General features: G+C 57.2%; 1 protein-coding gene across 3 annotated transcripts; it reads right to left on the bottom strand.

Moving 5' to 3' along the window:
* Positions 1-439: 439 nt before the first annotated feature.
* Positions 440-22,208, bottom strand: ACACB (acetyl-CoA carboxylase beta). 3 transcript variants are annotated; one of them, XR_015277771.1, is made up of 54 exons: positions 22,073-22,208; positions 21,279-21,682; positions 20,485-20,611; positions 19,937-20,075; positions 19,591-19,700; positions 19,354-19,435; positions 18,863-18,961; positions 18,483-18,592; positions 18,119-18,229; positions 17,764-17,973; positions 17,283-17,453; positions 16,896-17,057; positions 16,557-16,720; positions 15,874-16,024; positions 15,694-15,797; positions 15,012-15,093; positions 14,305-14,450; positions 14,082-14,232; positions 13,827-13,961; positions 13,281-13,427; positions 13,016-13,204; positions 12,599-12,699; positions 12,430-12,518; positions 12,206-12,330; positions 11,779-11,892; positions 11,583-11,696; positions 11,133-11,222; positions 10,921-11,039; positions 10,572-10,709; positions 10,058-10,157; positions 9,858-9,965; positions 9,651-9,707; positions 9,039-9,080; positions 8,755-8,970; positions 8,516-8,671; positions 8,017-8,220; positions 7,404-7,559; positions 7,019-7,141; positions 6,412-6,681; positions 5,993-6,090; positions 5,738-5,858; positions 5,446-5,556; positions 5,145-5,288; positions 4,944-5,064; positions 4,702-4,798; positions 4,465-4,561; positions 4,116-4,251; positions 3,672-3,849; positions 3,433-3,545; positions 2,789-2,943; positions 2,481-2,651; positions 1,795-1,931; positions 1,288-1,677; positions 440-880 (listed from the first exon to the last, which is right to left on the bottom strand). XR_015277771.1 is itself a non-coding variant. In XM_086856065.1 (54 exons), the coding sequence occupies exons 2-53, from the start codon at positions 21,671-21,673 to the stop codon at positions 1,551-1,553; spliced, it is 7,113 nt and encodes a 2,370-aa protein (XP_086712191.1). In that variant the 5' UTR covers positions 21,674-21,682; positions 22,073-22,208; the 3' UTR covers positions 440-880; positions 1,532-1,550. The 3 variants fall into 3 exon arrangements, 2 of the variants coding, with proteins under 2 accessions (XP_086712191.1, XP_086712190.1); XM_086856065.1 differs by having other exon boundaries at positions 1,532-1,677; XM_086856064.1 differs by having other exon boundaries at positions 440-1,677.
* Between the last annotated feature and the right edge of the window lie 33 nt (positions 22,209-22,241).

Raw genomic sequence — 22,241 nt, 5'->3', positions numbered from 1 at the left:
GTCCAAGGACACATGTGATGAATGATCCTTTGTTGTGACTGGTGTCACCTATGATGTCTTTGCTTTTTTAAATAAACATTTCTTAGCACTACACCTGGGGCATTCTGGATGTGCTGTGTGCTGCCTGCTCTGGTGTCAGGCTGGGCTTCCCCAGCCTTCGTTCCCTTTACAGACCCTGTGGCCAAGTTGAAAGTGGATCCTTGGCTCAGATCCTCCAGGAGAGTAAGAGTTTGCAGGTATTTACTGTAAGAGTTCCTCCTCTGTGGTGTCACCCTGTTCCTGAAACCCTCTGAAATGCCTGGAAAAGCTCTGGAGGGGAGACAGGGGCTGGCAGGAGGGATGCTCAGAGCTGCCCCACCCCAAACAGGTCCCGTGCCACAGGGAAGGGGCTGCCCAGTGCCAGAGACACCAAGCCCTGCTCAGAACAGAAGACACAGAGGGCAGGGAGTTCCCTTTATTGCCTGTCAGCAGTGACACTTTCCAGCCAGGAAGTGATTCACAGGACCCTTCCCATCCCCGCCCCAGGACAGGGAGACCTCCCACAGATTCTGTGGGATCCCCCAACCCAGTCCCAGGAGGTGTCCAACACCTTCACCCCAGGGCAATACCAGCACTGCACTTGAGCCAGGTGTCCCACCTTCCATTCCCATCCCACCTCCTCCCTTTGAGCCCAAGGTAAATCTGTGCTGGGGAAATGACACAGCCAGAGGTACTGGAAAACTTCCAATTTTCCCTCCATGACCAAGATGATCAAAGGCTACCTGAGCAGCAGGGTACAGGTCTGAGCAGGTGACAGCTCCCCCTGGCTCTGGTGCTTTCGAGGAGGAACCACGTCACCGGGGCAGGAGCAACTGGAGCCATCCTCCCTCCTCTCCATTCTCTGCAGAAGCAGAAAGGACACGAGATGGGTGAGAGGAACAGTCAGGTCAGCCAAACCCTGGTGGATCCTTGGACATTCCCACAGGAGCAGCTCCCAAATTAAGTCACTTAGGTCTTTCCTGGGCCATCAGATACTCATGGCCGCATCTACTCTTTGCCCCACAGCGAGGGGAAGGACGACAGAAATTGTTTATAAAGCATCACTTAGAGGCTGCTTCTCATTTCCTGGTCTTGGTCAGCTTGAACCCAGCCAGCTGGACACCGGCCCTGGCCAGGGGGTCTGTGCCTCCAGCTCTGTCCAGTCTCATGAGATGTGTCTGACCTGGTGTTTGTTTGAAAGACCAAGGCCAGGGCTGGCAACTAAAACAGGAAAATATTTTGGATTCTTTTTAAAACCAAGTTCTGTACCAGGTCCAGATTCCAGGCTTGGCTTGAGACAAGTGCATCATTTTCCAAAGCTGCCCCTCTGGCAGCACTCCCAGTGCCAGAGGGGACTCTGCATGGATGGCAAGACCATCTCCATTGTTTAAAATACTTCAAAGCGCTGGTGTCTTTTATTTAGGCACATGAGCAAGAGTCCAAGGCTTCAGTTCAAGGGCTGAGGAACCAGGTGGGCAGGTGAGGTCTGGTCATGTCCTGGTGCTTCTCCTACCCCGTGGTGATTGCCCAGCTCAGGAGGGGTCATCAGTGTCCACCCTGGACAGAAGATGGGCGACCTGGGCCTTCTGTGGCCCGGTGATGTGCTGAGCCATCTGCACGATGCAGTCCATGGTCAGCTCGGGGTTGGCCTGGAGCAAGCTGCAAGGCAGAGAGCAGATTCCTGAGAGACCGAAGTGAGAACTGCCTGGTCTCCCACCACCTGCTGCTCCCATCCCTGGGATCCCTTTTCTCATCCCAGCTCCCACAGGCACTCACCTCCGGATGTGCTTGAGGATGTAGTCCCGCTTCAGGTACTTGATGTTCTCCCTGATGGCCGACTGGGTGCCATCCTCCTCCTGCATGTGCTTCTCCAGCCACTCCACCACCACCTGGTTGTTGTCCCAGAGGTAGCCCTGGAGAAAGCAGCACTGTGGGCAGGGGATCCTGCTGCCTGCACAGCCCGAGCCCCCTCTTCCTCTTGGAGCCTCAAACCCAGGAGATGGGACTTTTCTTCCCAGTCCTGCCCCTATGGCACAGCACACTCCCCCATGCTGGGGTAAAAGGTTCAGTCTGGAAACTGAAATGCAGGAAACATTTACAAATGATTTAAAATGCAAAAGGGTAAAACACAGTTCCTTTGCAGGTCCTGCTTCCTGAGGCAGGCACAGCAATGTGTGTGTCACCTGAGAGCAGCTCAAATGCTAAAGACCCCACTTTTGCCCTGGGAAGCCCTGTCATGGTGGGAAATGTTTATCTGGGGACCGCTTTGCCATTGCTGAGCACCAGCACCCAACTGGGATCATCTGATTTGAAAAGCCAGCCCGGTGCTGCTTCACCGCCCATCACACACTGAAACCCTCAGGGAGGCCCCACTGAAACCTCCGAATGATGGGAGAACAATGGGAGATCCCTCGGGATGCCCTGCCTGTGGAGGTGCCTCAGGAAGCCGGGGCTGGGGGTACCTTCTCAGCTCCTTCCGTCTCCATGAACCAGCGCCGCAGCATGGACTGGATGTGGATGTGGCTGAGCTCGCTGTTGGCCTTCAGCACCTCCCCCTTCACCATCTCCTCCAGCAGCAGCCGCCGCAGCCTCCAGTAGAGGAAGGAGCGGGCGCTTTTCCACTCCAGGATGTCCTGCGGAAAGCGGAGCACAGCCCGCTCGCTCCCAGCTCCGGCGGGATGGAGGGCAGAGAGCAGCAGGGATGTCACAGGGAAGGGACTTCCCCCCACCTCGGCCTGTCACCTGAGATCCCCTCCCCTGTGCGGCTCACCGTGATCACCCCTTTCTCCTGCATGCGGCCCGGGGTGTCGTGCAGGTCTGCGAAGCGCACGGCCACCTGGTGGTACACGGGCAGCAGCAGCTCCTCCCGCGCCTTCAGCTGCTTCTCCAGCTGCTTGCGCTGCTCCGCCGACAGCTCGGGGGTCCCTGTGGGACACAGTGGGATGAGCAACCCGGCCGGTGATGCCACCAGGATGTCCCCTCTGTGCTCCCACATCAGCCCCCAGGCTCAGTGACACGGCTCCTTCACTGGCACGCTGACACCACAGCCACACAAAGGATGGCCTCAAAGAGGTCACACCACACTCAGTGCCCGCCACATGAGAGGGCAAGTGGCATTTGCAAGGACTTTGTGGGATGTTATAGCAGGCTGGAGGGACAGGGGGGAAAGGAGCTCCTAATCAGGAGCCAATTCAATGTGGCCATGGCCATCCTTCATCTCAAAGCATCAAGAAGACCCATTTAACCCATTGACAGAGCCCCCAGGTGTTCTAAAGTACCACCACATCCTCTCAGCTCCACCAACAGAAAAGACGTCAAGAGTTTTCCCAGAAGGACACTAAAGGGCTCCTGGTGGTTGCCACCAACTTGAGCTTCATGTTTAACTTTCCACTACCCAAAACTCCCTTTCCTTACCCAGCTGTTCAACAAGCTCAGCATAAACTTTATCGATCCTTCTCATTGTCTTCACCAAATCTTTCTTCCTGAACTTGATCTCTACTGTTCCTCCAGGCTCCAAAATGCCTCCCCTGGAAAAGAAGTTTGGTAAAGCAAGGACTGGTCTGCACAGGAGAATAAATCCTAGGACAAGCTGTGCAGGCAGCTGACACACACAGGTATTTTGGATGACACACACAGGTGTTCTGGATGCTGACCTGCTCTCCTTGTCGGCGTAGAGCTCCACGTGCAGGGGGTTGATGGTGGAGTCGATGACCACCCAGGAGCCGCCGCGCAGCTCCGCATGAGGGGGAATGTACACCAGGACAGGCTGCTTGAAGTCCCGCAGGCTGTCCACGATGAAGGCGCCAAACTTCAGCATCTGGTCGTACATGTCTGAAAACCAAAGGGATTCAGGGGCTGGGTGTCCCAACTGCCACTGCCCCAGCCTCCTCCCACCCTGCAAAAACAGCCAGCAGGGAGCCACCAACCCCTGGGACCTCTGCCCTGCAGCGCCACATGACCTCCCCAGCCCAACCCAACCCCACATCCCAGAGTGGTGCATACCCTGCTAGGCTGGGCCATCCCAGGACCCTGTGGCATGGCAGGGGTGACAGAGGTTTGTCACACCATGGGAATATGGGAATCCCAAGCACAGGTACCTTTCATGCCACTGGAGAAGCCTCTCCAGTTGGCAAAGATCATCAGCGGGAGGTGTTCCCGGTTGAAGTCCCGAATGGCCTGGGCTGTTTTAAAAGCAGAGTCTGGGAACCAGACCTGTCCAGCCTGCTGGATTATCTGGAAAAGACAGTGAGCAGCTGAGAGTGTGCCAGCTCTTCCTGGCATGCCACATGAAACAGTTGGAAGAAAACAAACTGCCCCAGCACCCTTGATTTCACCTGAATTACAGAAAATCAAGACATGCCCAAGAATCACACTGAGCTATTCCTCCTCCCTTCCCTCCAGCCTCTCAGATGCCACCTGGCCCCAGCTGTACCCCTTTGTACTCACCTTTGCCTCTGAGTCTAGGTTGGCAGGGTCAGCAGGTATTGTCACCTCCACAGTGCGGGTCTCAACAGCGATGACACCCACGGGGAGACCTCCCAGCCTATGGCAGGGTAAGGTGGGCTCAGCAAGGCCAGTTCCCCTCACCCCCAGCCCCACCAGAAAGCAGTGCCACAGCCAGGGCTTGAAGGTGAGGGGCCACAAATGCAGGATCTCAGCTCCATCCCCTGCTCCCAGCAGTACCTCGCTCTGCCAACCACCACAGTCTGAGCCCACGGCTTCATGATCTCCATGAAGCTGCCCTGGTCGAAGAAGCCGCTCTGCCAGGTCCCTTTGAGAGCTGTGGAGTACAGGAAAACATGGAATGGTGCAAGAGCAAGCAGTGAAGGGTTCCTGAGCACCAACCCACAACCAAAAGCATCTTCTGCACCCACAGGATGCCTTTGGGAGGAGTGCTGCAGAGGCCTTGGGTTGTTCTCACTTACTTGGATGGGGTCTCCCTGCCAGCATCCACCTGGGGTCATAGGGGACTTTGGAAGGGACAAAATCAATTTCTCTTTCAACAGGATCACTTATGGCAGTGACAGGCACCGGGCTGTGGTTATCCTGCAAGGGAGACCCCGAGGGCAGGTCACCAGCCAGGTATGGGTGACATTCCCCACCTCCACGCTGCAGCACCCTCCTACCTTGGGTATATATGAGAGCCACTGCAGGATGGTGTAGACCCCCTCAAAGTCATCTGGGACAGTGACGTGGGAAACGCCGTTGTTGTGCATGATCTGCACTCCTCCCAGCTGGTTGTTGGATGTGTAAACCTCCCGTCCCAGCACCTAGACGGAGTTCCCAAGGGAAACACAAATTTCCTCTGGGCTGAGGCTGAATTTCCACCTCTGTCCAGGTCGATGTTCTATGGGACAGGGAAGGAGCCCCCACAGGTAGTGGTGGGAAGGACGCTGCCACAGAGGACATGCAGCCAGAGCTTGGTACCTTGTTGAGAGCCGTGACACCCGTGAGGATGATGTGGGAGTTCTCCACCTGGATGACGCGCTGGCCCAGCCTCACCAGGTAGGCACCGATCCCGATGGCACGACAGCTCACCTGGGCACACACAAAGCTACACATGGGGTCGCTGGGGCTGCAGCACAGACCACGAGCACCTGGAGAAGGATGCTGTGAAGGGCTCAGCCTCCTTGTTGCATCCTGTTACTCCTCCCATGGTGACTTTAAGAGCCAGCAGGAAAGAAGGGAGGAGCAGAGAGGGGAAGGGCCCCAGCTGTACCATGCTGATGGTCACTATTTCGTCGTAGGCACGGGAGGACTCCCCAGCAATGGTACCAGCAGCTCTCAGGTTTTCCACCCCAAATCCGTTGTCTTTCCCAATGATGTCCAGCAGGACATACCTGCAGGGAAAGTGGAGGCGTGGTGTGGGAAGCACTCCCCTGCATGATGCGCCTGGCAGGATGCTGAGGTGGGAGCTGCATCCTGGTGGGGTGTAGAGCAGAGCTCGGAGTGTCTCATGGGATATGGGACCCACCTCGACTCACCACCTTCCTCCACATGCTCACAGCGCACCGAGTTCATGGTGCTGATCTTCGTGTAGTCCTGGGGAGTCAGGTACAGGTACCTGAACCCCTGCAAGCAAAGAGAAGGATGACTTGTGGAGCTCCCCCACACGCATGGGGGGACACAGATCTTTCCCAAACCTATCCCAAACCATGCTGTGCAGCAGCTCGAGGACCAAAGCTGGACAGAGCAGCCATGCCAGCACTGGCACCTTCACCTCCACCACCTGGGAGAAGCCAAAGGAACCGTTCCCATGGTGCTGGGTGAAGGTGTGGCCTCATGCCCTGCTCTGATCCCACAGTTTGACATCCCAGTTTAGCTCTGATCATCCCTTTTCCAGCTAAACCCTCTGTTTTCTCCTGTGCTGCAGGAGGGGAGGTGCCTACACACCTTGTCGGGCTCGGCTGGGTCCACCCAGGCCACCTGGAACAAGTTCTTGATCTCATCAGCGAAGCCGATGCGGGCGCCGCTGTTGGCGGCGATGTAGATGCGGGGGATGCCCTCAGCCCGTGCCAGCTCTGAGGCCCTCAGGAACACCAGGTCCTCCTCAGGCCCAAAGGAGCCAATCTTGTGCGTGATGTCGTTGCAGATGAGCACAATGTCACGGCCTTTGGGGTACTCAGGGGTCTTCAGCTTCATTTTGAAAGCAACCATCCCCACCTGCCTCGAAACAGCACAAGGTTACAGGGCAGAATCCTCCAGAGAATCACAGAATCTCAGAATTATTTACAGAATCACAGAATTCTAATCAGAATTTCTAACTGGGTTGGAAAGGACCTCCAAGATCATTGAGTCAATGTTTGACCGATGATCACTAGACCACCACTATCAACTAGACCAGAGCACATCCAAGAGACACAGAGGCTGAGCTGCAGGTGGCATTTACCAACAGACAAAATGGTTGAGGAGCATCTCCCAAGCTTTAACCACAGCCAGACTAAGCCACCAGCCATTCCCACCTGCTTCCCCTGCCCAATTCCAAATCATTCCCTGCTACCTCGTTGCCTCCAGGGACCCTGTTCATCTGCACAAGGTGCCCCTGTGAGTCTATGACCAGCTCAGTGTAGGTCAAGATGTCCTTGGGATACAGGTCCGAGGAGCCCCACAGCTTGAAGAGAGCCTGTGGAGACACAGCACATGGCTTGGAATGGTTTGGATTGAAAGAGACCTTAAAGACCATCTAGTTTAAGGCATTCCAAAAGCTAGGAATTGGTTTGGAAATGTTTCATATAACCAAAAATGTTGGGGCTCGGGCTTGTTTTGTTTTCTCATTTGACAGCCCAATGAGAGGGACCTTTTCCTCAGGTGGGAGTATTTGGGGAGGGTGAGGATGAAGAGCAAATGCAGTAATTTGGAGCCTCTTTCTGCTCAGCCAGACTCACCTGCCTGATCATCTCTGGGAAGTCATACACATAGGTGGTGCCCAAGGACTGTGCCTGGAACCGCTTGGCCTGAAGCAGGTCCTTGGTGACATAGGGGGTGTTGATGAGCATCCCGTGCTGCGGCCCCTGTTTGTCCCCATATGACTGGAACATGATCTGGAGAGGGAAGCAGAGCATTGGTTGTCTTCCCTGGATGGTGACCCTTCCCCTAGAGCACTGCTCAGCCCTGCTTGGTCAAAGTGATTTTCCACCCATTTTTTGCTATTGAGGAGACTGTCACACTGATGTGATGCCAGTACTAGTGACACCCTAACAGTGACCTTCACCTCCAGTGCTCAAAACTGCCCAGCTCCTCACCAGCATCAACCAAAGGAACCCAACTGGATGAACCTCTAAGTATTTTGAACAAAGTACCAAGAACCCAACTGGATCCAGACAGATAGGATGAAACCAATGCAGCTGTGGGAATGCTGTTGGAAGTCTGGGGGCTCTGGGCAGACCAGCACTGCAGGTACACAAGGAGTTTTGCAGAAGCCACCCCAAAGTTCTGCCAGATCCGGCAGCACTCGGGCAGCGTGGTTGGGTTCCTGCAGTCACAGCTGGGGTTACTCACACTGCCAGTGCTGAGGTCCCTCACTTCCTTGTAGAGGCTGATATCCAGGTAATATCCCGACTCGTTGGTGAGGAAGAGGCGGATGGGGATGGCGGTGGCAGTGGGCGTCAGGCGGATGTTGATCTTCACCTCGGCCTGCAGCACCCGCAGCTTCCAGAGGCGGCTGCCATAGCGCATCACCATGGAGCGCACCGACTCCTCAATCTGCTCAGAGATGGCACACAGAGGGGTTGGTGACCCCAGGGACAACACTGAGCACACCATGCCAAGGCTGGAGCAGCCCTGTTGCATGTCCACCCCAAACAGCCATTTTGGATTTGCTTTGGGTGAGCCCCTTCTGTCTCTCCATGCCTCCTGGTTGGGCCTGGTGCTGATATCCACCCTCTCCACTGGGGAGAGATGGTTTGGGGTGGTTGCCCATCTGTGCAGTGGTCTTGAGCACAGGGGAAGACAGAGAAGCCTTTCCAGGACAGAGGAAGCAAGACCCAAAGAAACACACCTTGGACGGGTCCATGATGACAGTGGGCACGAAGTTGAGGAAGATGTGGTTGCAGTCAGTGCGCACAGTGGTGTTGTTGAAGGCCACCTCCAGCTCATCCATGGCCTCCAGCAGCATCCGCTCGCCCTCGTTCTGCAGGTACTCGAAGGAAGCCTCCTGTGATGGAGCAGGTGGCTCAGCAGGGGCCAGGCCACCCCTGCACCCTCACTGTGCCCCCGGGGGCCCCTGTGCCACCCTGCCTTGGTGATGAGGTCGGAGTGGCGCACGATGGCGCGGATGAAGAAGCGGTAGTCGGTGGCCTCAGTGCCTGCCTGCACCCTGGCAGCCCCCAGGTACAGGTGCATCCTGTGGTTGGCACAGGGGATGGCCGTCAGGTCGAAGTTGCGCATGCGGCTCAGCTCCAGCTGGAAGGCGAGCGCCGGCTCCAGGTGCCGGTAGATCCGATCCTCTGCGAACTGCCAGGCACAGCCGTGAGCCAGGGCTGGGCCAGCGCCACGCCGGCACCGCTCCCACAGGATCTTACCTCATCCCTGGCTCTGAACGTGAAAAACTTTGGGAATTCTCTCTGCAGCAAAAGGGAGAGAAGACAACGTGAATAGGCCTGGCCCGCAGAGGATTGTTCTGATTCTCCAGTAAAAAGAAAAAACCTTGCAGGCTTTGTTCTCCTCCAAAGGGAAAAGGATTGGGAGGAATTGATTAGGTTGGATTTTAGGAAGAAATTGTTTCCTGTGAAGGAGGTGAGCCCTTGGCACAGGCTGCCCGGAGAAGCTGTGGCTGCCCCATCCCTAGAAGTGTCCAAGGACAGGCTGGACAGGGCTTGGAGCAACCTGGGATAGTGGAAAGTTCCACCCCATAGTAAGGAATGGAACAGGATGAACTTTAAGGTTTCCTCCCACCCAAACCATTCCAGGCTTCTACTCTGTGATGGCTTCTAAAGGCAGCTTAAAGCTATGGAGTGGCTCTGCAGGAAACACATTACTGGAAACATGAGTAGGATAAAGGATGATACAGGAGATGAATTACTCATTGAATTGCTCATTAATTAATTCCCATCTCCTGAAGCACACTGGGCCCATCCATCACTCAGTGCTGTGTCTATAAGGTATTTATAGATGTCAGAGACTGTTGCACTCACCTGCTGGGCAATGAGGAACGTGATTCTCCGGAGACCACATTCAACGAGGATATTTTTCTACACAGAAACAGAAGATGCCACCAGTAACAAGAGCTTAAACATCTCCACCAAGGGAGCAACAAAACCCAAGCTGCAGCAATTTGGGGTGCACTGCATGGGGAGGAGGCAGTGCCTTGGGGTACAGTGCTCTGGCGTGCAGGAACAGACCTTGGACTGGGCAAAGGCTCTGAAGATGGGCACCAGCTTCTCGTCCTCCACGTAGTCAGCTGAGCAGAGTGCAATGTTGAGGATGTGGATTGGCTCTTCACGGATGTTCTGGCAACAAAACTCCACAGTCAACCCTGGCCAGCAGCATCAGTGCTGTCCCAAACACCACCTGCAGGTCTCAGCAGCAGCTTTATGCCCACCTTGGTGTCCTCTTCATCGTAGGTGGTGGCCTGTGCCTCGCTGAGGAGCCCGCTGTCCGACGGGGTGTTGGCAAAGCAGGAGATCACTTCATCAAAGTGCCTGCCCAAACAGTAGGGATGGGGTCACAAGCCAGCACGCTGTGCCTACCCCCTGCCCGAAGGGACAGCACCACCGACCCACTGTGACAGTGTGACAGGGGCACAACGGCCCCACCATCCCCAGCAAACACACAGCTCAGCCCTGAGCTCTGCTGTGTTAATGTGCAGAGGATTTTAACCTGAGCCATGTAAGCTTTCCCCATGCTTCACATGTCCCCAAAAGCCACCTCATGTCCCCACAAGGCAAGTGCAGTACTGAGAATACCCACTCTGCAGCTGTGGTGGGAACAGGGGCTGCCTCTAGCACTGCCCAACTGCCCCCAGCTGTGGCTCTTCCACCCTATTTTGCTCTCCAATGACTGCAGTGGCACCCAAAATGCACAAACACTGGCCAGGCGTGTCCCTGCAGCCCTACCTTGTGAAGTCCTCAAATCTGTGGAAGGCCACCATGACTCCCATCCTCTGGCTCGTGGGGCAAAAGCCACTGTCCATGAAGAGCTCAGTGCTGTGCCGGGCCAGGTCAGGGTTGGAGATGCTGATAGGGACAGACATCCTGCCATGGGGAGCAAGTGTCAGCTCTGGTGGAGGCACCATGTGGGGCCACACAGCTCCCACAGGGGACCCCGACCCAGAGGGTGATCACCCTGCTCCACTGGCAACGGGACAGAGTGGTGGCAGCACCCACTTTGCCCAGAACCCCACAGCTCTGTGAAAAGAACCATGTCCAGGGGAGCAGGACAGGTGTGTGGGCAGGACCCCTGTACCTGTTGGGGTGGGAGGAGGGCAGCATGAACTGGAACTCCACAAGGCAGGTGCCATCGGAGAGCTGCTGGTGCTGCAGGCTCTGCAGCTCGTAGGCGATGTACCCCCGCCGCACATACACCTGTGAGGGGACACAGGAGGTACCACTGTGCCCCTGCCACCCCTGGGCCCCCCAGGCCACCCTCAGGCCCCCTCTGTGCCCCCCAGGCCTCACCTCCAGCGCTGCCATGCGCACCACCTGGTTGCTGTGGTAGAAGAACACAGGAAGCACATCAAAGATGGAGGTTTCTGACAGGATCAGTTTCTGCAGGAAGAAAGCAAAATTTAGGGCAAGGATGAAGTGAGAGCTCCCTGCTCTGTTTAGGGGGTCCCTCAATGTGGAGCTGTGCAGGACTGGTCACTAGGGTGCTGTGGAACAGCCAGCCCACCACAGGGAAACCACTAGAGCCAGACATGGATGCACACATCTGTTCCCTGCCAAATGGAGCATGGAGCAACAGATGGGGACTGGCAGCACTGGGGTACACCCCCTCCTCTGCTCCACACTGCCACTGCAGCAAAGCTTTGAGTGATTTTTAGCTGTTTTAAAGACTAAACCACTTGCAGCCAGACCCCCTCCCTGAAGCCATCCAAATTTCCTCTGGAAAAACACGCAATTCCCAACCTTCAGGTTCTCAGGGCAGTACTCATGTCCGTACATGTCGATAGCGGAGATGAAGATGGACTCAACCTGGTTGTGCCGCAGCTCGTAGGAGGGCATGTGAGAGGCAATGAGCACCTGCCATGGGAGAGAGGGGCCGTGAGTGTGGGGGACAGGGATGGGGACAGGAATGGGATGGCTCTGCATGGTGCTGGCTGACCTGCCGGGCTCTCAGTGCCACTTTGGAGTGCTCGGCCTTGCTGAGCTGTGTCAGCTCATGGAGGATGGTCGTCAGCTCATCTGTCAGCGTGGGGTCACGGCCACACAGGTGGTCCTGCAATGTCACAACCACCATGGCTCAACTCAGGCTCCTCGCTGTACGGGATGATTTCATCCCAAACCCCATCCCCACAGGGGATGGCTTCATCCTGCACTCCCAGCCCCCTACAGCCAAAAGGGACAAGACCCAAAGCACTAAAATGTGCTCTCTTTGACCCAAGCATAATCACACAATGCCAGGAGGGAAGATAATTAAAATAAAGCAATAACAAGGCAGGAATGGACACTTCAAGCGATGCAGAGCTGTCTTGGCTCTTCCCTGCCACCAGCCCTTGCTGGTGCTAGTGCTTGGCATGGAATGTACTCACAATTAACATGATCACCAGCTGGTTCTTCTTGGCCACCTGGGCATGGGAGAAAATACTCTCCAGCACAGGGGTCATGTTGGGTTTGCATTGCTCCCGCAGGCTGATGACGCACTTGTCGTAGTGAGCTGTGGGGCAGGGTTTGATGAGCTCTGCAGCTCCTCCAGAGAGCCCTGCAGCTCCTCCAGAGAGCCCTGCAGCTCCCCCAGAGAGCCCCGAGCCCTCACCATGCTGGAACTGTGTCTCCACTTGCAGGTAGCGCCTGAGCAGGTCCAGCACCACTGCCTTCATGTAGCCCCGGATGCCGCTGCGGTACCTGGGGAGCAAAGAGCCCATCTTGCTGTGAGGAGGTGGCCATGGGGGACACAGGGGGGTCACAGACAGCACAGGGCTCACCTCTGTACCAGCTGCACCAGGCTCTGTGTGTTCATGAAGAAGACCTCCCGCTCAGCCTTCCTCTGCAGCGTGGCTGCGTGAGTGTCCAGCACGTTGGCAATCTGTGGGGAGAGGGGACAGGGTCTGGGGTGGCTCAGGAGAACAAAGCTGCCAGCTACCCCTTTCCTTACTCCATCCAAAGCCTTTCCCTTGAGGTTTTATTTTTCCCCAAAGTGAAAAATGCAAAGTGAAAAATATAAAAAGCAGCACACACATGGAAGCAAATACACACATAAAACCAAACACACATAGAAAATACAAACTTTCACATATTTCCCTCACTCATTTCCTTTGTTATAAAATCTTGGCAGCACAAATTCAGGCAGGAGCTCCCAGCTGGCTGCAGTTAGGAGGATGTGAGCCCCCTCTGCCACTCACCTGCTGGCTGGGGAAGCGGCAGAGCACGGAGGTGATGTTGCTGGCGTATTGCGCCATCACCTTCCGGATGGACTTCTCCACAGCCAGTGGGATTCTTCCTGAAATGCTGGTCATGATCTCCTGCAGCTCCAGCAGCGGCAGGGCAGGGTCCCGCAGGGTCTTCATCAGCTGTGCCACCCATTCCTTCACCTGTGGGAGAAGAAGCTGGCGCTGCTGGACTTGCCCTCATGGCAACTGGGTGAAACAGCCGGTGCCTGGAACCCACCTTGGTCTTGAAGTAGGGCTCGGGCAGGCAGTAGCCATTCATGACGTTGGTCAGGTTGTCCAGCACGTTGCGGAGAACCTGGTGCTGCTTCTCACCAGTGATGGGGAGGGTCTGCTGGGCTGGGAGACTCCCCGTGAATGGCTGTGCCTGGAGAGGGCAGAGGGAGGTGGGCTGAACTGTCACATTGGCAGGGACAGAGCTCCTGAGAGCTGCAGCTGGCCCAGAGGAACCAGCACAACCCCTGCTTTGGGTCAGATACAGAGGAAGCACCTGAGCATAGCGGATCTGCCAGTGTCTCATCATGAAAATAACACGGGAAAAGTGGAGATTTTGGTGCTATAAATGCATATCTTTAGTGCATATGAGCCCCTGCACACCGAGGAAGCACAGGAGCATGCACTTGAGCCCAAGCCAGCCCAAAGACATGGCATCATCATCACTATGATGCCTCATCACAGCAGCTCTTCCATTTTCTTCCCTGGGGAGTATTCCCAGGACGTCAGCTGGGAGCTGGCAGGAGGGGATGGCAGCCCCCAGGAGACTCACAGGCTTCACTTTGGAGGGATCATCGAGCTGGAGACGGGCGATGATACAGCCAGCCTCCAGCAGCGCTCCCGGCCGCTTGATGTAGTGCAGCCTCCCCGCCTCCTCCACTGCCAGCGTCATGATGATCTTCATCACCTGGCGAGGAGGGGACACCAAAGGGGGTCACCGAGCCAGCAGCACCCACAGGCTGCACATCCCACGAGCGGGGTTCCGTCTTGCAGAACGTTGCTCCTCCAGCTCTTCTGCAAAGCTCACCTCGATCTCCGCATAAACCTTCCCCTCGTCCACGTGGCCACCATCCTCCACCATGTACTGCAGCAGCTTCCCCGCGCAGGGCGAGCGCAACACCGTCGGGTCCTTCTCCTTCTCGAAGGTGCACGTTTTGTTGCCGATGGTGATCCTGTACCTACGGGAGAAGGAAAGGTGTCACCAGCCGGTGGCTGCTGGCCATCGGGGAGGGGGCCCTGGCAGGGGGTACCTGTCGATCTCCTCTTTCATGTAGGTGGTGTAGCTGCAGCCATCGTAGGAGAGCAGCAGCCCCCCATCGTTGAGCCGGTGCACGTCGATCTCGATGTGCGTGCGGTTCATGATGATCACGTAGGTGGTGAGTGACTGGCGGGCCACCTGCGGGCAGGGGACAGCCTCAGTGCAACCCCAGAACACACTGGGGGCTGGGGGGCACCTCCCCACGCTCAGCACAACAGCTGCTGCCAAAGGCTGTGCTGGGGAGACAGGAGGCACAACCTCAGGCTGTACCGAGAGCTGCTCAACTCTGCCCAGAGCCGGTTTGACTCACAGCCCAGAGCTGGTTTAACTCACAGCCCAGAGCTGGTTTAACTCAACTCACAGCCCAGAGCTGGTTTAATTCACAGCCCAGAGTTGGTGCAACATATGGCTCACCTGCCACTTTCATTGTGAGTAAGAAGTTTTGCATGAAGTCAAATTAATTTGGTTTAAAAGCAAGAAAATGAAGTCCCTTAATAAACTCAGGGCAACAGGGTGTATCAAGATGTCTGTCAGGTTAAAATGAGGTTATTAAGGTTATAAGGTTGTTAGCCTCATTTTTACGTTGCCCATTTTTAAAGGACAACTTTGTATTTATTTCATTTTTCTTCCTTGGGAGTGGTGCATGTTCCTGACCCTTTGAGAAGTGCTGGTTTGGGGGGAGCACAGCCCTGCCCTCACCTGCAGAATGTACTTCACACCCTCATAGATGAGCTCCACATCGACGATGTTCAGCAGGGAGGCTGCTGGCAGCACCTGGCCCCTGAAACACAATGGAGGGATCAGCCCCACGGCATTCCCAGCCTCTCCAAGTGTGTGGGATGTCAGCAGTGCTCCCAGTCCTGGTGGGAGGGCACAATGGTGACCAGAGGGGACAAGTGTCAGCTTTAAGTGACACAAATGAGCACCATGCATAGCCAGATCTGGAGGGAGGCCAGGCACTGGAAGAACACTCAGATAAGGTGCATGGGAGAGCCCCGGGAGTCCTCCAAGGCTGGAGGAATAACCTTGATATTCAACAACAAAAGCAAGCTGTACAGAAAAGCCACTTCCCCTTGAGAGCTGTTTACCCAGCCCTGGGAAGTCTTTTGTCCAGACAAAGTGATAACTGAGGAGCCAGAGCTGTGAGCCACAGTAGATACCCCTGTCCCTGTCACATACCCCTGTCACAGCACTACTGTCACTAAATTTACAAAGCAAAAATGGAAGATGTCCCAGAGGAACAACACTCAGGTCTCCATTGTGGCTTCCCCAATCCTGGAATTGCTCAAGGCCAGGCTGGATGGGGCTTGGAGCAACCTGGTCTGGTGGAAGGTGCCCTCTACATGACTGAGCCCCACCCTGGGCAGCCCCCACTCCGCACCTCTCCAGCGTGTGCAGGAAGTCAGTCATGCACGTCCTGAAAGCAGCATCTGCCACGTTCAGGGCACCACAGACAACCCCCAGCATCGTGTCTGGCTTCTCTGCCTGTGGGGGCAAAAATAACAGGGTTTGGGTCTTACCCCAAGGAAGGGGAGTGGTGACCCCAGGGCATCACCCCCACCTGCACTTTCTCAGCGATCAGGTGGTCCAGCCAGCCCGTGTGTATCTCGTTGCTCTGGAAGCTCTCTGTCTCCAGCAGCTTGATCAGGTACTCCACCGTGGTCCGGAAATCCCCACGGATAGACAGCTCCTTCAGGGCCACCACCATGTTCCTTTTAGGGGGAAAGGCCCTTCATTAATGACTGAGAAGATGGCACTTGGCTCTCAGCAGAGGGAGCTGGGGAGCTTCAGGATCTGGGGCACTGAGCTCCTGAGGTGCTGAGCTCACAGAGTAGAATCACTGCAAGGTTTGGGTTGGAAGGGACCTTAAAAATTATCTTGTTCCACCCCCTGCCATGAGCAAGGGCACCTTCCATTAGACCAGGTTACTGCAAGCCCCATCCAACCTGGCCATGAGACAGCCCTGAATGAAGCTACTGCTCAGTTCCTGAATGGACACTGCTGCTCATGGGCACTAAGCAATGCTCAGCAGATGACTTCAACATGTCCTGGAGGATCAGGTGGATGAACTGGGGCCGTAGCACCACCACAGTCCAAAAAATTCTGGCTTTGGCCAGACAGCCAGGTGCTTAGCACAGCAGCACCCTTCTAGTCCTGTCAGACAAAAAACACTTTTCCAGCTCACACACCAATTGTGACTCTTCCCAAGGACACATGCCCTCCAACTCATCCTGCCACACTCACGAGATGGCCTCCTCCCGGTTCTCTCCCCATGAGAAGCAGTGTCCAAACTGGGAATCGGCAAATTCATGCAGCCCCCCAGCTGCTGCCACGCTGAAGTACCCCCAGACGTTCTTGCTGCTGCGGAAATTCAGCTCCTGCACTGTCCCTGAGCTGGGCTTGAAACCCTGAAACCAAAGAAGAACAGAGATGAAGGGACCAGGATTGAGACTCACGCAGCAAGACAGGGAAGGGGAACCCCCATGGATTGCGCCGATCCCATGAACATTGCCTGGCTGGGGAGGACCATGCCCAGTTCAACCCCACAGGTGGCAGGGTCCCCTTGTCCCCACCCCTGCTCACCTCCTCGGGGTTCTCGCTGGTGATCCGGGCAGCGATGACGTGGCCTCTGGGCATGGGGGGGTTGGAGGGGCTGTGGAAGCAGATGGGGGTGTCCCCCCAGGGGCTCTCCCCATACAGCACCCGGATGTCTTTTATCCTGTGCAAGGGGATGCCCATTGCAATCTGCAGGAGAAACAAAGGCCTGAGCTGCCAGGGAGACCCCGACAGAGAGTCTGAATGGAGAGTTCCCAGTGGGAAGCCAGAGTAGAAGGAAAGCTGTCACACTGCTTTCTCCTGCACCCTCCATGCTGGGATATGGGGCAGCTTCCCTCTGCCAGGCTCCAGCCCAGCACTCCTCCCTAAACGCCCAAACTGCCTCCTCTAACACCCCTGAGGGTGAGCAGGTACCTGCAGCTGGGCAGCCGGGAGGTTCACATCTGCCACCATCTCTGTGCACGGGTGTTCCACCTGCAGCCGGGGGTTCAGCTCCAGGAAGTGGAAGCTCCCGTCCTCGCCGTACAGATACTCCACGGTGCCTGCACTGACGTACCCAACCATCTGGGCCAGGCGGACAGCGCACTGTGGGAGAGGGAAATCCCTGGATCATGCAGTGATGAGGTATCCTGGCTTGGAAGGGACCTGCAGGATCAGTGTCCAACTCCTGCTTGTGCAGAGGACACCCCCAAAACCCCACCATGTATGTGCCTGCAAGTGCAAACGCTCCCTAGACTCTGGCAGGCTTAGGGCTGTGATCACTTCCCTGGGGAGGCTGTTCCTGTGCCTGACCACCCTGGACAGAGAGTCCTGCTCAGCTCAGGGGTCCCCCCTTTTATTAAAACCTCAATAAACCCACCAAAACCTCATGCTGCCCCTAGATCAGGCCACACACCTTCTCCATCATCTCAGTGACAGCGGGGGCAGCGATGGTGGCCGGTGCCTCCTCGATGATCTTCTGGTGGCGGCGCTGGATGGAGCAGTCACGGCTGAACAGGGAGATGGCATTGCCATACTCATCTGCCAGGACCTGCACCTCCAGGTGCCGCGCGTGCTGCGCCAGCTGCATCAGGAAAATGGGGGATCCGGGCGCCTCCGCCTGCACCTGTGGTGGGGAGAGCGTCGTGCTCTGGCATCACCCCCCAAAATTCATCCCAGGATGTGCCAGGAAGTGGGAGGTGCCCCAGCTGGGAGCAGGACCCTGCCAGGATGGGACGGGACCAGAAATGGGGAGTCCAAGCACCTCTCACCTGCCGGAAGCAGGCACTAAATTCCTCTGCTGCCTCCACTTTTCGGATTCCTTTTCCCCCACCACCTTCTGCTGCCTTGATCATCAGGGGGTAGCCGATCCTCCTGGCCACCTGAGAGGGTCAAGGGCTGGGGTGACTGTAGTGTTTTGGACCCCAGCTCACCACCCTGACAGCCCACACAACTCCAGGCATCCCTGAGCAGGATTATCCCGAGTGACATTTTTTCAGCGGGACAAACTGCTGCTGGCACAGCCTTGTGTCACTGTGGTGTGTGCTGGGAGGCCAGCAGGGCCAGGGCAGGCAGGCTCTGAGGAGGAATCATGGTGAGCAAGAGCTAAGCAGCTGCCTACGGGCTCAGCTCTACCTCCAGGCCTTCCTCCATGTCCTTCACACAGCCTTGTGCGTACGTCTCCAGGGGGATGCTGATGGTCTGCTGATGATTCTGGTCCTCCTCAGACCACTGGGCCACCAGACCTGCAGATATGGCCAGGGCTATGGTCACCACCAGGATGGCACAGCTGGAGCAGCATGCTGGGTGTGCCCAGGGAGCTGAGGATTCCATAATGTCCCTTGTTTCCATGCACCTTATCTCCAAAATCCCCCTGCCCAAATCAGATGCTGCAGTGGGATCCCCGATATGTGTGGTGAGCAGGGCCAAGGACCCCAATCCTGATGCTTGTTTTGGGGGGAAGGAGAGGCAGGGAAGATGGAAGGGAGGAGCAGGGAGGGTGAGGAGGCACTCACCACTCCCGCTCCATGGCAGCGTGGGGATCTCCAGGGTCTGAGCCACGATGGTGGAGGCGACTTTGTCCCCCAGCGCCCACATGGCATCACTGGGGGGACCTTCAGAGAGGGAGGGAAGAGTTGAGGAGGTGCCCAACCCACCAGCCCATCCCCACATCACTGAGTGAGCCCCACCAGCCTTCTGCAAGGACTGGGGATGCAGGAACCCCCCCAAATCCACTGCCCAGCTCAGGACAAAGCTCAGGCTGGGAACCCCATGAAGTCTGCTCCCCATCCAATGTTCCTCTGTGAACACTGCATCAGCCTGAACATTACAGAGAAAACCCAGAAAACAGCAGGATTCCTGGGAATGCCCTAGGAAACCAGCCTCAGGACTGCCACTCCATGGGTTGGGCATGCCAGAGGCACCAAAGGGGCATTCCCAGTGCAGTGTCCCTGGTGAGTGCACACACCAGCCCCACACTCAGCACAGAGAATCAGTGAGACCTTACCTAGGAAAGCTATCCCATTTTTCTGCAGCAGCTCTGGCAGCTTGTGGTTCTCTGAGGCATGTCCCCAGCCAGCCCACACCGCCTGGCACAAGGAGAAGCAGCAGTGGGGGTGTTACCCCTGTGCTGGCACTGTGCCCAGCTCCTCAGCACACAGGGACTTCACCCTCTTTTGGGGTGTCCCCTCTGCCCAGCAACTGCCCTTGGCAAGGAGGTGGGAGACACACAAATGGCCACTACCTGGACTGGGATCCGTTTGGAAATGTCCACGATCAGCTCCACGTTGGCGTAATTGTTGTTGTTTGTCCCTCCAGGGACTGGCACATAGTGATCTGCCATCTTGATGTACTCTGCAAGAGAGCACGGGGAGTGGTGGGAGCCAGATCCCTGAGTGGCACCCCTTCCTACATCCTCCATCCCGGGGATGCTGGAGCAGGGAAAAATTATTTACTCCTGGATTTGGCTGCACAGGAGGAAAGCGTGTGACTCCAGGCTGTGCAGAGCCCTCACATGCCAGGCAGGAAAGGGCTGCCCCGACTCAGCCTCAAGTGGGGAACTTCCTTTTTGGGATATTTTCAGGAATTACCTGCGTTAGCCTTGAGGTCCTCGGGGGTGACCATGACCACGAAGCGAATGGCGCGCTCGTTGCGGAACATCTCGTAGGCCCAGCGGCGGATGGAGCGCATGCACTTGACAGCAGCGATGCCGTTGTTGGCGATGAGGACCTGGGGGACAGGGACAGGAGGTGGCAGGGTGAACCCTGCCCTTGCTACCCCAAGGGATGGCAGCGCAGGGGCAAGGGATGGGTGTGGAGCAGAGCAGAGGGAATGTGTTCATCAGGAGCTTTCTGACAGCTGGATGTACATCCCAGCAAAGCATGGGACTCTTCAACATCTCTGAGGTCTGGCACTGGGGATAACCAAGGATGGGACTTTGGCCATCGTTTGTGCAGAGCTGCTGCATGGGGTTCCCTCTCCCAGCCCATAAGAGTGATGAAGCCATGGAATGAACAGCTCTGGGCTGCCATTGCTCCAAGCCCAGAGGACACAGGACATTTGGGCAGTGCTCTAAGATGTCCCAGCTGAAAGCAGTGACCCCCTATGCAGGCACAAGCAGGGACACGTGGGGACAGACCTTCTCGATGACACGGTTGCCCCCAAAGCGGGTGACAAACTCGGCTGGGGAGGCAACGGAAAAATCCCGCTGCAGGTCCATCTTCCTGTGGCTCCTCTTTGCCAGGTTGAGCCCTGACATGCTGGGCCTGTGGTGGGATACTGTGGCTGTCACTGAGGCCAGGGCCACCACAGAGAGACCAGGGCCACTCCAGTGAGCCCTCCCTCAGCCCCCTGCAAAGCCTGTCCTGCAAAGGTCATCAACCACATCTACAATGCAACTCAGGCAGGACATAAGGAAATTCCTTATTTGTGGAAGGACAGAAGAGCAGTATGGATACTGCTGGCAGCACCACCTCAAACCCACTGTCGGGCTGTCGAGTGTCACAACACGTCTCTGCAGCCAAAGGTTTGTTATTTTTAGCTGGAGCAGAGCAGCCGGAGGAGGCAGACAGCAGCATTTGGTTTCCAGTTATTTCTTCTGGATGTCAGCTGCGCTTCCATGGGAGCTGCCAGCTGCAGCCAGCAGGGAGTGAGCTGCCCCACATCCAAACTAGAGATTTTGCGGGGACACCCCCTGCCCTGGTCCTTGCCACACTGGTGCAGGTGGCACTGCTGTCACACATCCAAGGACACTGGCTCTCCCCCCAACAAAGGGAGCAGGACTGGGGGCATCACCTGAGGGTTCCGAGGAGCACCAGCACGTGTGCACCCCAATTTTACCAACAGCAATGCACCCACCACAAGCACCCGCCCTCTCTAACCGGGACATCCCTGCCTGGCCGCGCTCCGGCCATCGGAGGTTGCCATCCCTACCTGATGCCGGCGCTGGGCTCCAGAGGGGCGCTCACGGTGGGGGGCTCGGGGAGGGTACCCCCCACCGCGGCCAGGCTGCTGCGCCGCCGGCCCACCCTGAAGGCCGTGGCCATCAGCTCATCATCGGAGGAGTTGTCGTCGAAGGAGCCCAGCACGAATTTGGCGAGGCCCGGGCGGCGCAGCGCCGCGGGGTTGTACACGGCGAGCTGCTCCTGCTCCGCGCCCGCCCGCGGCGGCTGCCGGCCCGCGGGGCTCGGCCGTGCCGGGGGCCCGCCTGCGGAAGGCAGCCCCGCCGGGCTCTGCTCCGGCTCCTTCTCCTGCTCACACCGAGAGTTGGACATTTTGGCCCAAACGAGCAGCAGCACAGCGAGCAGGAGCAGCGCAGCCGGCAGCATTCACGGGCCCTGGGGGACAGCGAGAACCGCGGTCACGGCTGTGCCGCCGAAACCACGGCCCCGAACCCAGAGCCCCGACACCGCCGCCCCCGGTGCCGGCCGCCCTCAGGCGGAGCTGCTTCCCCTGCCCGGAGCTCCGTGAGGAGCCGGCCGGGTGCCACGGCCTCGCCCGCCCGGCCCTCACAGCACCCTCAGGATGGCGGCCCCCAGCCCGGCCCTCACACCGGGGAGCATCGAACGGAACCCCCAAATCCCGGCAAGTGCGGCCGATTATCCCCGTCAAAGCTGGGCTTGGGGGTGAAGGAAAAGCAGCACCCTCCCCTCAGCCCCTCACCCTCCCCTCAGCCCCTCAGCCCCTCACCCTCCCCTCAGCCCCTCGCCCTCCCCTCAGCCCCTCACCATGGCTGCCAGCCCCGTGCCCCCTCCGCCGGGTCAGACCCCTCCGGTCACGCTGGGCTCCCCGGTCACTCCGGTGTCACCGGTCACTCCCTGTGTCCATCTGTCCCCCCCAGCTCCCCAGGCCGGAGCCCACCCCGTGCCAGGGCAGCCCCCAAGGGAAGCACGGCCC

Source organism: Cyanistes caeruleus, chromosome 18, assembly GCF_971803275.1.
Source record: "Cyanistes caeruleus chromosome 18, bCyaCae1.hap1.1, whole genome shotgun sequence".
NCBI classification, from domain to species: Eukaryota; Metazoa; Chordata; class Aves; order Passeriformes; family Paridae; genus Cyanistes; species Cyanistes caeruleus.
Note: the sequence above shows the minus strand (reverse complement) of the source record. Positions and strands in the feature narration are given on the sequence as shown.

Bases quoted from the DNA above. Each gene is read 5' to 3' on its own strand.
- ACACB (XM_086856064.1), bottom strand. From the start codon at position 21,673: ATGCTGCCGGCTGCGCTGCTCCTGCTCGCTGTGCTGCTGCTCGTTTGG. The intron at 16,721-16,895 runs GTGAGCAGGGGT...CTTTGGTTTCAG, and splicing joins CCAGCGAGAACCCCGAGGAG to GGTTTCAAGCCCAGCTCAGG. The intron at 12,331-12,429 runs GTGAGGGCTCGG...CCTGCCCCACAG, and splicing joins GGAGACACAGTTCCAGCATG to CTCACTACGACAAGTGCGTC.